Here is a 14,222-nt window from a genome sequence, read left to right on the forward strand (position 1 = left end):
CTCTCTCTTTTTTTTTTTTTTTTTTTTTTTTTAAGCAATAATCATCATTCATAAGGACACATGTATCATTGATACAGTAAAACCCTCATTAAGGGGAGTATGCTTAAGAAATATAGAAAAAATGTTAATTAAAACTTACATTCCATTTTCTGTATGAGGTATCTTCTCATTTAGAAATTCTCTGTTAGTGTGCTGCATGGGAATAACTGACATGAAAGCTTTCACTTGCTTTTTTACAAGAAGAGGTAATCTCACAGCAGAATGCATTTTGTTTTCAATAGGCTAGCAGTAAGTCATTGTGTACATTACTACTGTACTCTGATTTGATTTTTGAAAAGTTTCAAAAGAAAAGTTTTCATGATGATTATTGCTCCACACAGTATAACATGAATGTAGTACACTGTAATATAAATTTTGGGATGTGGACTAGATATCACTACCAGAAATGCTTAGATGAATTTATACTTCAAACTATTTTGAAACTGAATTGTATCATGTATTATTTGTTTATGTATAGCTAACAGAGGTCGTATTGTACTTAATGCTTTTAACTCCCAGTAAGATCAGATGAACAGTGCTGTATTTAAAGTTAACAAAAAGCAAAGCAAAGCAAAGTCTTGGCTTAGGTGAGACCAACCATCAGTAGGAGGGTCTATCATCTCACCTGATGTCCATTTTTCATTCACTGCTCAACTCATCATGTTGAAGGAAGTTCAGCCAGTTCTCTTTTCTTTCTTCATTTCCTACTTATAAAGGTAAAGTTGCTGAGATTTTACTGCATTTTATTGAATGTCCTAATTGATTGCTGAAATTAATCACCTATATATATTTTTTTTGGTGTTTGTAACTGGCATAGTAAGAATTATTTAGAAATGCTTAAGCTCATTACTTTTAATTAGGAGGCTGGTGCATTTTGTGTTGTTTTATATGTGTATTACAAATACTGTACTTTCTATCTCCCCCAGAGCAGGAACAGTACAGTATGTTGTATTATGTATTTTCATTACAGTGCACGATATTATTTTCTGTTATGCTATTGGTAATTTGTTTTTTGTTAAAAACAAAGAGATATAAAATACAAATATAACCCTTTTTAGATGTGGATGCAAATGGCAACATAATTTCCTTAACTAGCTCAGGCCAAAGAAGAAAAGGATTGATGCCTAACCTCAAAGGAAGCAACAAATAAGGTTCTTGAAGAATGGAAGATTGTAAGATTCAGGGAAAACTGAACCAGGAAAAGAGTTCCATTGTTCAGCAGTAGAGGGAAGGGAAAAGTCATTAAGCCATGTAGTCCATGGTTAATAATTTCCTCAGAAAGAAGTGGGAAGAAGTTGGCTCTTGACTGTTTCAAAATTACATAACAGGAGGGAAGAACTTTTACGGGAAAAGCAGTTGAAAATCCCTTCATGGCAAAGAGAAAGATGGTTAGAAGAGGTAAGGATAAGATTTTTGATCAAATGAAATATCTTTAATGTTATCCAATGGAGAATGGAGATTAGATCAAATATCCAACATAGATAGAGGCCAACATTGGTTTTCAATAATCATGGTGAAGAAAAGAACTTAAAGCACGTATATAAAAAGCCTATTTTTTTTTCTTATAAGAAATAGATATTTGAGGTACACAAACTTTCCCTGACAAATTTGAAGTAATTTGAACATTAGAGTATGGATGGAAGTAAGAGGCCCATTTGATTTTAATTTTTAATGAAAATTTGTATAGGAGAGAAGAAAGAGAGATGATAACTGTCCTGGGGACTGAAATAAATTACAGGATAACCTGTTGGTTAGTTAGTAGTTATAAATGATTTGTTTAACCAGACCTCTGAACTCCGTTGGAAATTGCTCAGATCAAAATCAGTAGCTGAAGGTGAAAGAAGAAAAATGATAGGCTTAATCAACAGCAGATATGTGGATGTTAGAGGGTGTACACAATAGGAAGGCCACTAACAAAAAGAAAGAGGAGCTGAGAGGATAGAACCCTGTAGAACACTGCCTGAGAAGAGGAAGGTTGCATTTGTTGTGCTATCAGCAACCAATATAAGGCCATTAGGTATAAGACTAGAAATAGTTTTTCAGGAAGAATGAGTAAAGCCATAAGTAATCCTGTTTCCCCATTTTTTTTATAAATAGTTTTTTCTGTTAGTAAATTAAGCCTCTTTCTATGTATACTGAACTATCACATTGATGTGTGATGAATGTGTGTTTATTCTGACACAGATTCCATCTGTTTTCTTATGTCTAATGCTGAGGCCCTGCAGCTCCAGACACACATCAGAGAAACAGATGTATACTCCTTCATTGGCCATACATCTAGGTACCATAGTGCACTTGGTGAGCAAGTTATACCCCTATGTGTTTTAATAAGTACTCAGCATTTCAAATAATGCCAGGCATTTTAATGTATGATGTTTTGTTAGGTTAAGAGATTGGGTTGCTGGATGTCAGGCTAGACTTGTTAAGTTTAGTGTATTTGCTATAATGCTGTGAGTTTCAAGTTTTATCTCAGGTCAATATATTATCTTTGCATTCTATTGAAGGCATTCAGAGTTTGTAGAATTATTATTATTTTATTATCATTTTAATGATTTTCATTGTGATACATAAATATTCAGTGCGGCTCAAGACATTGTAGTAGTGCATATGGTAAAGTGTCATTTTATGGTGGGCATAGAGAAAACCTCCCATTTATTGTGCAATGCTTGTAGGGGCCAAGTATGCTTTCCAAAACTAACTTTTGAAGTGTGTATGGATTGGCCACAGTCAGTGGAATTTGTGCAGCAGTAGCTGAAGGTATAAAAGTTGTACAAAAGGTAGTGAAAGGGAAGTGTCATCAGAATCCTCTAAAACTAGCTCTGCTTCAACAGAATCAGTTAATTTGGTAAGACAGGTCTACTTGAAAGACCCATCCAGATATTTCTGAGCTTGGCAAACTAAAAAGTTATCCATTTTACTCTGTTTACAAACAGGTAAGCATGGATCATGTGAATAATGAGGATGTAATTTCACCACCCCTGTGAAAGAGATTATCACTCTAGATAGACTGCTACTATTTGCAATGGTGGCAGAAATACATGCCCGTCCCACCAAGACTGTTGGCAGAGCCAGTTGTTGATTCTTCTACCTGCACTGCCACTTCACACAATGCTAGTATTAATTCTGCTGCTTTGGAGTAAGCTGCCTCTCTTCCCCTTCAATTATTGTTCAGGTTCCAGTAGTTTGTATAAGTAGTTCCACAATTCTGCCCTTGCAGGTATTGTAGGGTAAGAAGATCTTGCTCTGTGCCCTGTCAGACAAAATGTTACTGGAGCAGAGGCTTGCAATTGTTTTTATCTGCCGGTGCCACATCATCTAATGTTAAGCAAAACACTATTTCCTTTAGGCTGAGAACTCTGATAATGGAGGCTTACAAGACACTCAGAAGGCACAAGCATCCAAATTGAGAATTTAAAAGTCATTATGTTCAGTTATCATAGTAAGCAGTACTAGATCTCAACATATTTGCCATTCAGTATTATGTACATGATGTGTCAGTTATATGTGACTTTTTAGTTCAGCATAAGTATAATAAACATTTATCATGTATGAATACAACAGTATTTGAAGTACTCTACACTTCATTTTTATAATCTTTTCTCTCCAACTCATCAATAGGATGATTGTAAGCTTATTACTTCAAACTCAGTGAGTCAGTGAATGAAAATGAATAACAGGTGAAACTGGGGCTAGTCTTAATGGCAGGTCTTCCACCATGATTCAGTTTTAAGACATATGTAACCTGAGATATTTATTTGTGAAATATTGAAAATATCTTTTTGACTATTTGGTGGGCTCATGAGGGTATGATCTAATGTCCAATTTATTGGTACCTATTCGTAATTCCAGTACTGTAACAACAAGTTCTCAGTGTTTTGTCATGCTTAACACACACTGAGCTTCTTTCCAGGAAGTCTTTCATGTAAGTTTTTTGTATTTACTGTGATAACTGTGATAATGGTACAACGTGAATGGCTAAAGATTTACTTTTCCATAATAAAAGTTTGTGTATCCTGCTATTCAGTAAATATTTTTGTTTCAGTAACTCAATTTCTTTTATTTCTTTCTGATAAAAGTATTTTGCAAATGCTGATTTGGTTAATCAATACTGTATTTGCTAAATATGTTATTTGCATGCAGTAGGAATGGGTTGAAGAAGAGTGATTCACATTCTGTGATGTGACTGTGATAGGCATTTTTTCATGTCATTACTTTGGAAAATTTCATGTTTACAGTGAACCTTGGGTGTTATGATCGAATAGTGGTTTTAACTGGATCATACCACATTACATTATCTCACCGGTATATTAAGCTGATATTACATATAAGTTTATTTCCAACTCAACCAAAGTGTGACGTCCCACTACAAGGTTTGACTGCTGTAATACTGAAGTAAAGATCTAAAAGCTATTGAATATCTGAAGTCCAAGTCATTGTGCAAGAGAACTTGTGCAAGACCTGTCTTTTCTTTTTGGTTAAATGAAAAGGGCAAGAAATATGTGAAGGGCCTTAATTCATTGGGCTTGGAGGCTGAATTACTGTGGGAGTTTAAATTGATCAGGGTGAGGTTCCTGGCCCACACAACTCATCTCATCCAGCTTGTGGACCAGCAGATCATCTAAAATTTCAAGAAACCACACCAAAGCACTATTCCAAAGGTGCTTTGAAGTGACTTCTGATACAGAGGTGACAGAGAATTCTGGAAAAACCACTTAAATATCCTTCATTGCATAAGTCTCATAGACAAAGCCAGGAGGATGTCTGTTACAGGACCATGAAACTGCCTGGAGGAAATTGTGGTAGATGTAGCAGAAGGGGATTTGGAAAGTTTTGAGGCTGAGTCTGTTAAGGAGGATATTCTGTCTCTCGGTAAATCCATGGGCCCAGATGTGAGTGATGATGATGTGGCGGAGCACAAAGAAGAGCTCAACACAGGACCTTCAGAGGGAGCAGCAAACAGCAGCTGCAGAATTTTCTTCAGAGGAAAAGGAGGGAAGCAGGGATGTTCCTAGTTTTTTAATAAAAGAAATGAGCACACTTGGGGACTTGTGGAAAATGTAATGTTTCCTTGAAAAATATCAGTGACAAAATGGGAACAAACCATGTTGTGAACCTGCTGCATGACAATGCCACCTCTCACTCTAGGGAAATTTTAAAATGCCAGCAAAAACAAACAACATTGGACAGGTTTTTAGTTAGAAGGAAACACCAAGTCTCATGAAAAAAGCGGGTTTTATAGAAGGAACCTTCCTCTCTAAACAACATAATTTCTCCTCTTTACCTGTCACATAGACCATCAATTACAGGTGAAGTGAGAAAAGATTTGCATTTATTTCACCTTTTTTCTTTGGTTGATTTTTAAATTTTTGCAAGCTAGGCTTCTTAAATGTGAATTAAAATCTTTATTTGTTGTACTTTTGGAGGTCTGGAATAGACAAATCCAATTCTAATTTATCTCTTTTATGGGAAAAATTTGCTCGGGTTTACGGACAGTTCAGTCAAAAGCCACCCTTCTGGAATGAGTCAAACCAAGGTATGACTGTTATCAGGCGAGAACTTTTAAGTCACAGAAATCACAAGGGGCTTTTGATCCAATGAAATCTAAAGGCAAAGATGAGTACAAAGATCATATTATGGGACTGTCCAAGCTGATTGGCCCATAAATATGTGAAAATCCATTTCCATCAGCTCAGGTGATAGAAATAATACTATCATTATGAGTTACTATCATGATGAGTTTCATTATAAGAGAACAGGATATAAAAATGCCTTTATATAAAAAAAATATTTATTTACATGTCAGAATTACAGCCAGAATTATTATTTGTGTGAAGATTACAAAAGTTAGAATTTGATTCCCTATGTACATAAGATCTCTAAGAACATATTCAAATACTGTACTAAGCCTACAAATACAGACTGACCAAGATTTTCTCTCATATCACAGATAATGTTGATAACTAAGAAAGTTCTAGTTCAGTGGAAGAATGAGTTCCATGCCAAGAAGTAAATATAGTCATTTGTATATTTTTAGCTTCTTAGCGTTTTGCCATTAACTTTATATTCTTTCCGTGTGGTTTTTTCTCATATAACTGTCCAACTTCTTTAGCTCTATCTTCCCTCCTGTTCATCTTTCATTAAAACCATTCCTTCAGGGGATCCCTGAGAATGTAGAATAATGATTGGTCTCACTGATCCACTCTATATTGGTGATCATAATGTAGACAAAGCCATTTGAGTGCCAGTCTGAGTAGAAATAAGAGTAAAAAGTCTTCTTTCTAGTTCCCTTGTTTAACAGTACGTTCAAGCAAACTTTCCTTAATCTATTTATTCAGTTTTTTTTTCTTTTTTGTATTATCATCAGTGATATATATTCTATTATTATTTTAAATATATACTTACATGGAGTCTTATCATCTTTGCTCTCTTTTTGTAATTGGGCATTTTATTCGGTGGGAACTTGTCAAGCAAGTTCATGGCCATTTGGTTGTTCCACAAGAATTACTCAGGTTATTGTTCCTTTAACTATTAATCTAGCCAAATTCAAGGCTTTTTTTCCTTTGCCTTCTTCAGATGATTCCAAATTAACAACAGAAGTGGTGGTTCTTCCTCTTCTTCACAGTGTTTCTTTGACACAAAATTCGCGAGTTCCCATTCTGTTGCCTTACAATCATGCAGTGTTACCTGCACAGCTAAAGACAAACATAAGCTTTTATTAACGCTATGAATACATGTCATTTGGGAATGGAGAGCTAAGACCACAAAGGATTTCCTCCCAGGTAATGGTCCTTTTGTCAGTATCCCATCTCTGTTACTCCATTGTGCTATACTGTTGACCCATTACCAGAGCAAAGACCACGAAGGATTTGCTCCCAGGTAATGTTCCTTTTGTCAAAATCCTGTCACTGTTACTCCGTTGTGCTAGACTGTTGACCCATTACCAAAAACCTCTTCATGGTAGCGATGCTCATCCTGTGATAGATATTTGTTAGTTAAATATTGTGCATTCTATAAATAGGGTTGATGTATGTCAAACTACTGACTAAACATAAAAGCTTTTGTTTTCTTTGTTAGTTTTAGTTTTATGTAAAAGAAAACTATTGTGATGGCTTTATCTGTCTGTCTGCACTTTTCCTGTCTGCCCTCAGATCTTAAAACTACTGAGGCTAGAGGGCTGCAAATTGGTGTGTTGATCATCCACCCTCCAATCATCAAACATACCAAATTGCAGCCCTGTAGCCTCAGTAGTTTTTACTTTATTCAAGGCTAAAGTTAGCCATGATCATGTGTCTGGCAACACTATAGGATGGGCCACCACTAGGCAGTGGCTGAAAGTTTCATAGGCTGCAGCCCATACAACATTATACGCTGTACAGAAAACTCGATTATGCTGAAGAAACTTCGGCGCATTTTTTACTTGTTTATATTTTGCAATAATTTGTCAAGGTTACTGGACTAAACTGACTAACACAAAATTCATGTTTTTGCCATGTGTCAAAGTTATATCTTTTTATAACATAATTAATATTTCACGGTACTCCAAAGAATTACTTTTGCTTAGAAAGTAACAGTAATATTTAATACTTACCTTCATTTTCTGAATAACATTTCTTGCTTGCATGAGAGTCTTCTTCCCATGATCTTGGATGATAGATAGGAGTGTTGTGGAGACACCATCTGCCATGCTTTCACTACCACATATGTAGACATGTCCTTCTTTCACCACCAGCTGTTTGTAGACTTCCTTTCCGTTCACAAGCAACAGATCCTGAACGTAGGTCTGAAAATGAGACACACAATTGGTTATACTATCCTGGAATCTCAGGCTCATAAGCATGACCACAATAACTACATAACACATGGAAGTGAATATGCAATATAATCATAAGATTTCAAAAATATAGCAAAAAATATGTAGCACTTTATTTTGGTATTTGCTACAATAAGCCACATTCAGTGAAGCCCTGGGGTCATTTGGGTTATCTCTCTCTCTCTCTCTCTCTCTCTCTCTGTCATTAACTGTCAGACTAGTCAGATGCTCTCCTTACCTTAGGCATCTTAGGATCCCTGGATAGTGCCAGATAGGCTTCCTTCAATACTTTGGCTCGACACATGGCAGCCTTTTCTTCTGCATAAAGGTCAGTGGCTCGGGTTTGGCATCCATAGTAGAGTGTTATTTTGCGCCGCTGACCTATGTTAAAGAAAAAACATGATTGTCAACCTTTTGACCTTAAAAACCATTGAAAAACAAAGGTTATTTCATTTATGTAATTTACAAATAACAATACTGAAGGTTGAATGTAAATATGTATTAGTCTCTGAAAATGACCATATTCTGTGTTGATGCTTGAAGACCAATTTGTTGGAAACCAGTTTTAAAATTTCTAGCAGATTTTGTTATATTTGTATGGGGAGCAATTTTGCATCGCAGGGTTCTTAATACAGTATATTTCTCAGAAGAAATATACACAATACTGTGTAGAACCCTATACTTGCTGGACGAGAAAGAGAAGGAGGGGGGTGGGTAGAAGGCAACAGGGGAGTGAAAGGAAGAGATGATATTTAACTGTAATTCATTATAAAGTTTTATGCATTGTTTCAAGGTGTAATGAAGTCAGAAGTAGCATAAAGGATGGTGTTTAGGAAAAAGCTGTCCCTCATCACTTTACTAACTAATAAATACTCTTTTTACCAACATCTGAAAATGTAAACATACCTGTATGATTAATGTTGTACTGGTAGTGATAGTGCTGCCAAATCCCACGCAGAGGTGCAACACCACTTCCAGCCCCAATGAGAATGATTGGTGAACTCCCTTCATCCGGCAGGTGGAACTCAGGAGCACTAAGATTTAAAATAAAGTTGTTTAAGCATGCATTTTTTTTTTTTTTTTGGTAAGAAGGAAGTGATTTACCAGCTAATAGTTGATGCCCTACTCTGATGAATATTGTTTAATTGCATGTGAGTACAGTATAATCATCAGATGATTTGTGAAATGTATATATAGTGTTTGTGTATATGCACACACTAATATACAGTATATGCATATCCACAGGTTATATATTTATAGTATCATGCTTAAAAATATATTTTCACGATTCATTACTCTCCTAGGTAAATGGCAAATCTAGGAGTTGGTTTTCAGCTTACCTTTTGTGGAACAACTCAATTCTGTCTCTAGGTTTCAATGTCCTGATGTAGGAGGTGCTGACACCCTCGTGCAACGCCCCTTTACCATCTGGGAGAGGTCATCAAGATGATGTTAATAAAATGCAGAAAAGCTTTAGACTATTATTAAAGAGTTATATCTCTTTTGTTTTGTTCTTAGAAAATGTACTTTCTTATATAACTTATAGACTGTACCTTTTTAGGGATCTTGTATTTTTCAAACTGCACTCACTCACAAGCGTATTTATTATGGAACTTTTATGCATTCAAATTTGTCAATTTGATATTATTATTCCAAATGTACAAACATTCAAAAGAAACTAGGCAAAAATGGCCATTAAATTAAAAAATAAACTAATGCATTTTCGAGTAAAACTGAGAAAGGAACATTAAACTTATGCAAACTCATCTCACCTCGTGTTCTGTAGTTGAAGCTGGATACTGTAAGAGTCAGCTCTCCCTCTTCTAAATCTGGTGAGGAACTGACAGAGTAGAAACGTGGCTGCAAGAGAGGAAGGCGGCACAGCAGGAGTCCTGCATCTATCCTCACACTGGAGAACTCATTCAGAACCTCCAGCAGGTTAGGATAATTCTCTTTCCTCCAGGTACGATACTCACCAATGTCCTGAACAGATAAATTGGTGATGTTAATTACTGTAGTACTTTACATACGATTTTACTGGTTGTTAATTAGTACTTTACATATGATCTTATTGGTTGAAAAGCATTGAGAGTAATGACCTGTCAATTATATCAGCTTGTGACTACGAATATGTTGACTTAATGTTTTGTCAGCTGCTGGCCTTCTATAATCCCAGTCATTCTATATATATACATGTAAGCGTGGGTAAATCGCAAAGAGTCAACATACTGTGGCTAAAAGGTTTAACTGAGAGCGATGCTTGTTGTTGGTTGCCAGTGAAGCCATCAGCTTCAATAACTCTTGGGATGGAGGCGTTGTAATGTCTAGATATCTCTTCAGAAGGGTTCGGATGCTGGCCACAGGCAGGTTTGGATGAGGTAACCACGAGTCTCCTGGGGGGGGAGGGGAAGGGGAGAAGGCTATGAAAATTTTAAGTTTTTCAGAGGTCCTCTGTCTACATTTATTGCTGTACAATTTGATTTTGGCTCAATGATCAATGCTGTAATGAAGAGTGAGTTGTCATCTTTACATTTATATTTGGTTAAAGGTCATAGCAGTTAGCAATATTGTAAAATATCATATAAAACTGTTAACAAAAAATTAATCCATAAAATCTGACTACTAGGTAAGTTCCCTATTTCAAAAGGCTGTCAGGTTAAAATTACTGCTAAGGGCTCAGTAAACAAATGACAATAAAAAGAATTTGCCACCTCTGTTGGCCCAAAAATCTGGGCAGGCTCATTGATTAAAGCCCTTGTTGTTTGATGTCTTAACTGGTATAGGTCTTATTAAGGCCTACCTTCTTGTCTGCGTACAAGAATTTCCACATTCATATCACGATCCTTGCAGTTGTTCAGCTTCTCCAGAATACCATGAACCAAGGATGAATTGTTTGAGGGAAAGATGCCAATGTTGTCTCCTACTTCATATTGCAACGAAGGATTGTTTCCTGTGTCAATTGTCAGTTTGTGATACCACCTGCAATACGAAGAGTAACGTTTCAGTTATGGAAAGATTGCACTATGGCTGAATCAGCTCTTACTAAAATGACAAGACTACTGTATTTACTAAAATGACAAGACTACTGTATAAGATTACATATAGATTATACTGTATATGTGTATATAATATATATCAAGCAAGTAGGATTTCTAATTGCAAGAGAGAGATAAAACGATACAAATCATTTGCAAGCATGTTAAAAAGCTACTCACTTGTGTCCATCTTGAAACAAAGGCTGACTTCCCGTCACCATATATGATTCAACCTTCTTCTTATGTAGTCCCGAAAAGCCTGAAATACATAAGCATAAAAGAATTCCATTATTCGTAAGCAGTTTCTCTTAACTTTTCCTTATTACAGAAAGGGTACATTCTGCAGAAGGAGGGGATGGATGACCGTAGCAATTATAATTAAAGTCTCAACTCAGTCTGGATCACAGTGAATCCCAAGAAGCTAAAAATAGTCTTAAAGCTGTGAATGTCTTTATTTGTGTGAATTTATGTATTTCATCTGCAAAATGTTTTAGGAAGCTCTTAAATTTTTGTGTGAAATGTTTGAGTGATTACCTGGACTTATGTCCAGAAATGATAAAACATACAGGTTATTTCAAAATATGCAAGGAAGTATATTTCCTATAGTTATCTGAAAAAGAGCAAGGGAATGTGACAGGACTAGTATATTTTTCTAATATGTTTAAGAGTATCTTGAACAGCAATGTCTCAGCATGTTACCATGCCAGAGGCAAGGCATTACTATATACAGTACAGTAATACCTGTTAATTATAGTTATTGTTAAAATGACGGTTTGTGTGTCCATTATTCACTACCATGTTCATCAGGTTTTGGAGGAACATTTGCTTACCATTAGTTAATTTGACTGGATTGTTGCTTTCAACAAACTTGACATGTTTGCTGCTGGACACCTGACCTGCTAAATAGCCCTCTTGGGCACAATGCTCTACCTGGAAGCGGTCACAGCAAACCTGGAAATAAAGATGACTTGTTAGTTATTCTTTTCTCATTTCTTCCTCTCATGCACCATTTTACACTCATTCTCATTGTTCCATCTGTCGGGACAAAGGCATAGGGTAATCAGCCTTGAAAAAATCAATAATTAGAAATTTACAACAGACTTCGTGAGTAGTATGAGCAGTCATAAGTCACAATACTGGTTACATCTCTACAATATACATTACTTGTTAACAGATTCTCATTTTTGTTGGTTTTCAAAAGCATTGTAAGAGTACTGAATAATACTCATATAGTGCAGGGAAGCAAAAGAGTAACAAAGGACATAGTACAGGGCGTCCAAAATATCTGCAACTGATGCTGGAAATTTTAATTATTTCTCAAATGCCTTGTAAGCAGAAAAAAACACATTTATGAAGACATATGATGAGTTTCTGTAATGACTGATAAAAAACATAAAATTGAATGATGTTTACCTGCAAAAGCTGGTTAGCCCATGAATTGAAGGTGTCTTGCTGATTTTCAGTTTCATCTCCACATGTAACGTCCATGATCCTGTCTCCTCCAAGAGTGAACATGAGGTTGTCAACGTATTTGCCGAAGGCACAGAAGTGCTTGTAGTTAGTAGATCCAAGAGCGAAAACAGCATAGCTGTTAGAGGAAAGAGAATTGGTACAACTTAGATTGACATGTGTGAATGACACCACTAGGGAACATTCTTTATTTTTCCATTTTAATGAAATGTTCCACCAGGTTAGTGGAATAATGCTTGGCAATGTATTATGAACAAGCTCCATCAGCATTACTGTAATGCTAACTGTATGCAATATGGGTGCCTCAGCTGTATGAAATGGGTGTTATTTTTCCTCTTATAAACCAATGGCCATTACATTAAAGTCTTTGGCATTCACAATTTGGCAAGCTCTTTGGAACACTTTGATAAGAAATAAGCAAGGTGAGGCATCATGGAGCTACTCTGCACAACAAAGAACACTCACGTGACATCACTAGCTTGGTCGAGGTTTCTAAAGAGGCTGTTTGTGCTTTTGGCCAAACTATAGTTGCTCTTGTAGAGGTTGGTGGTGCTCAGGTAATAGTTAGATTCGTACCCATCCATGCGGTGGCCATCCATGATGTCACGGCTTTTCCTTCGGCGTAACTTCCTGACAAGGCGAGAGAAGAAGCCCCTGTTCTTCTTAGAAAGGAGCTTTTCCTCGCTTGAGATGCCACTGTCTGATCTTGCTTCTGCACCTATGCCATTGCTGTGGAAGCAAGGGCTATTATTATTATTGACTTGTTTCCCATGAGCAGCTTTACTACAATACTTTAATTCTGAATCATAGTTGAACCCCCATTTTCATATTCTAGTGCAAAGAAAATCACACAAAATAAGCTGCAAAGACCATTAATTTTCTGAGAAAGCTCCCAGAGAATGACACCTTGTGTGAAAAAAAAGAGAAGTTGAACATTAATTTGTCTGATGTATTGAAAGAGGACTTTTGAAATACACAAAAAAAAAAACAGACTTTTCACTTACACTTTGATTTCATTGTAATCGTCCCAAAACGACACACTGCAAAAAAAATTAAATCATCAAATAACACTTGTGATAATACAGTATTTTGTATCTCAAAATTCATAACAATTGATACATGTACGATAAATTCAACCAATTCATGCCAAAAGTTTTTTTTTTTTTTTTTTTTTTGTCCCAATTCCTGACCTAATGAGTTGAGCATAACTGTAGCTATGTAACTCTAGTATGGTTTTTTTTTTATTTTAATGCATGACTTCACTAAGTGAGCCAGCATTACTCAGAAGTGCAGTGTGAGTAAAGAAACTGGTAGTGGGAGGAAAGAACCAGCTCCTGAATCATCTACTCCTAGGAGGTCTATTGACTTTTCACAGAGAATTTGTGAGAACTAGTACAGTACTTACATATTCTCATCTGATCCGATGGTGCTGCCCCGTTCTCTCAGCTCGTAGAGTTTCCTTGTGAATTCCTGTCAAAAGAGGTCAATGAAATTGTATTCCTTTGTGAATATTGTCACTGTATTAATGCATAATGCATCCCTTGAAGAGACCATTATTGTCCTTAATGTTGTAAAGTTAGATATTCCTTTTGGGGGCAGGACATGAAATGAGTTTCTCTCTCTCTCTCTCTCTCTCTCTCTCTCTCTCTCTCTCTCTCTCTCTCTCTCTCTCTCTCTCTCTCTCCACTTGCCTTTGGAGCCAAAACCACCTTAATCTTTGAAATCACAGTATATTTTCCTTAAGAAATAAAAAAACATTTATTCCTTTGTTATGCTCACATCATCCGTAATAATAATGATGATGATTATATTAAAATAAATAAAAATAAAATAAAAATTAATAATTAATAATTAATAATAACAATAAT

General features: G+C 35.9%; 1 protein-coding gene across 2 annotated transcripts in view; it reads right to left on the bottom strand.

Moving 5' to 3' along the window:
• Nucleotides 1-5,809: 5,809 nt before the first annotated feature.
• The window catches only part of LOC136846021 (nitric oxide synthase, salivary gland-like), a 133,940-nt gene continuing 125,527 nt past the window's right edge, over nt 5,810-14,222 (bottom strand). For both annotated transcript variants that reach the window (XM_067116647.1, XM_067116645.1), the window contains 14 exons: nt 13,760-13,824; nt 13,359-13,394; nt 12,820-13,083; nt 12,298-12,472; nt 11,715-11,835; nt 11,065-11,143; nt 10,650-10,828; nt 10,079-10,242; nt 9,622-9,832; nt 9,190-9,277; nt 8,756-8,883; nt 8,088-8,230; nt 7,628-7,819; nt 5,810-7,011 (listed from right to left, as the gene is read on the bottom strand). In XM_067116647.1, the coding sequence (XP_066972748.1) occupies nt 6,961-7,011; nt 7,628-7,819; nt 8,088-8,230; nt 8,756-8,883; nt 9,190-9,277; nt 9,622-9,832; nt 10,079-10,242; nt 10,650-10,828; nt 11,065-11,143; nt 11,715-11,835; nt 12,298-12,472; nt 12,820-13,083; nt 13,359-13,394; nt 13,760-13,824 (1,896 nt within the window). In that variant the 3' untranslated portion in view covers nt 5,810-6,960. The remainder of the gene's footprint in view (nt 7,012-7,627; nt 7,820-8,087; nt 8,231-8,755; nt 8,884-9,189; nt 9,278-9,621; nt 9,833-10,078; nt 10,243-10,649; nt 10,829-11,064; nt 11,144-11,714; nt 11,836-12,297; nt 12,473-12,819; nt 13,084-13,358; nt 13,395-13,759; nt 13,825-14,222) is intronic.

This window comes from Macrobrachium rosenbergii, chromosome 14 (genome assembly GCF_040412425.1).
Source record: "Macrobrachium rosenbergii isolate ZJJX-2024 chromosome 14, ASM4041242v1, whole genome shotgun sequence".
Taxonomy (NCBI): domain Eukaryota; kingdom Metazoa; phylum Arthropoda; class Malacostraca; order Decapoda; family Palaemonidae; genus Macrobrachium; species Macrobrachium rosenbergii.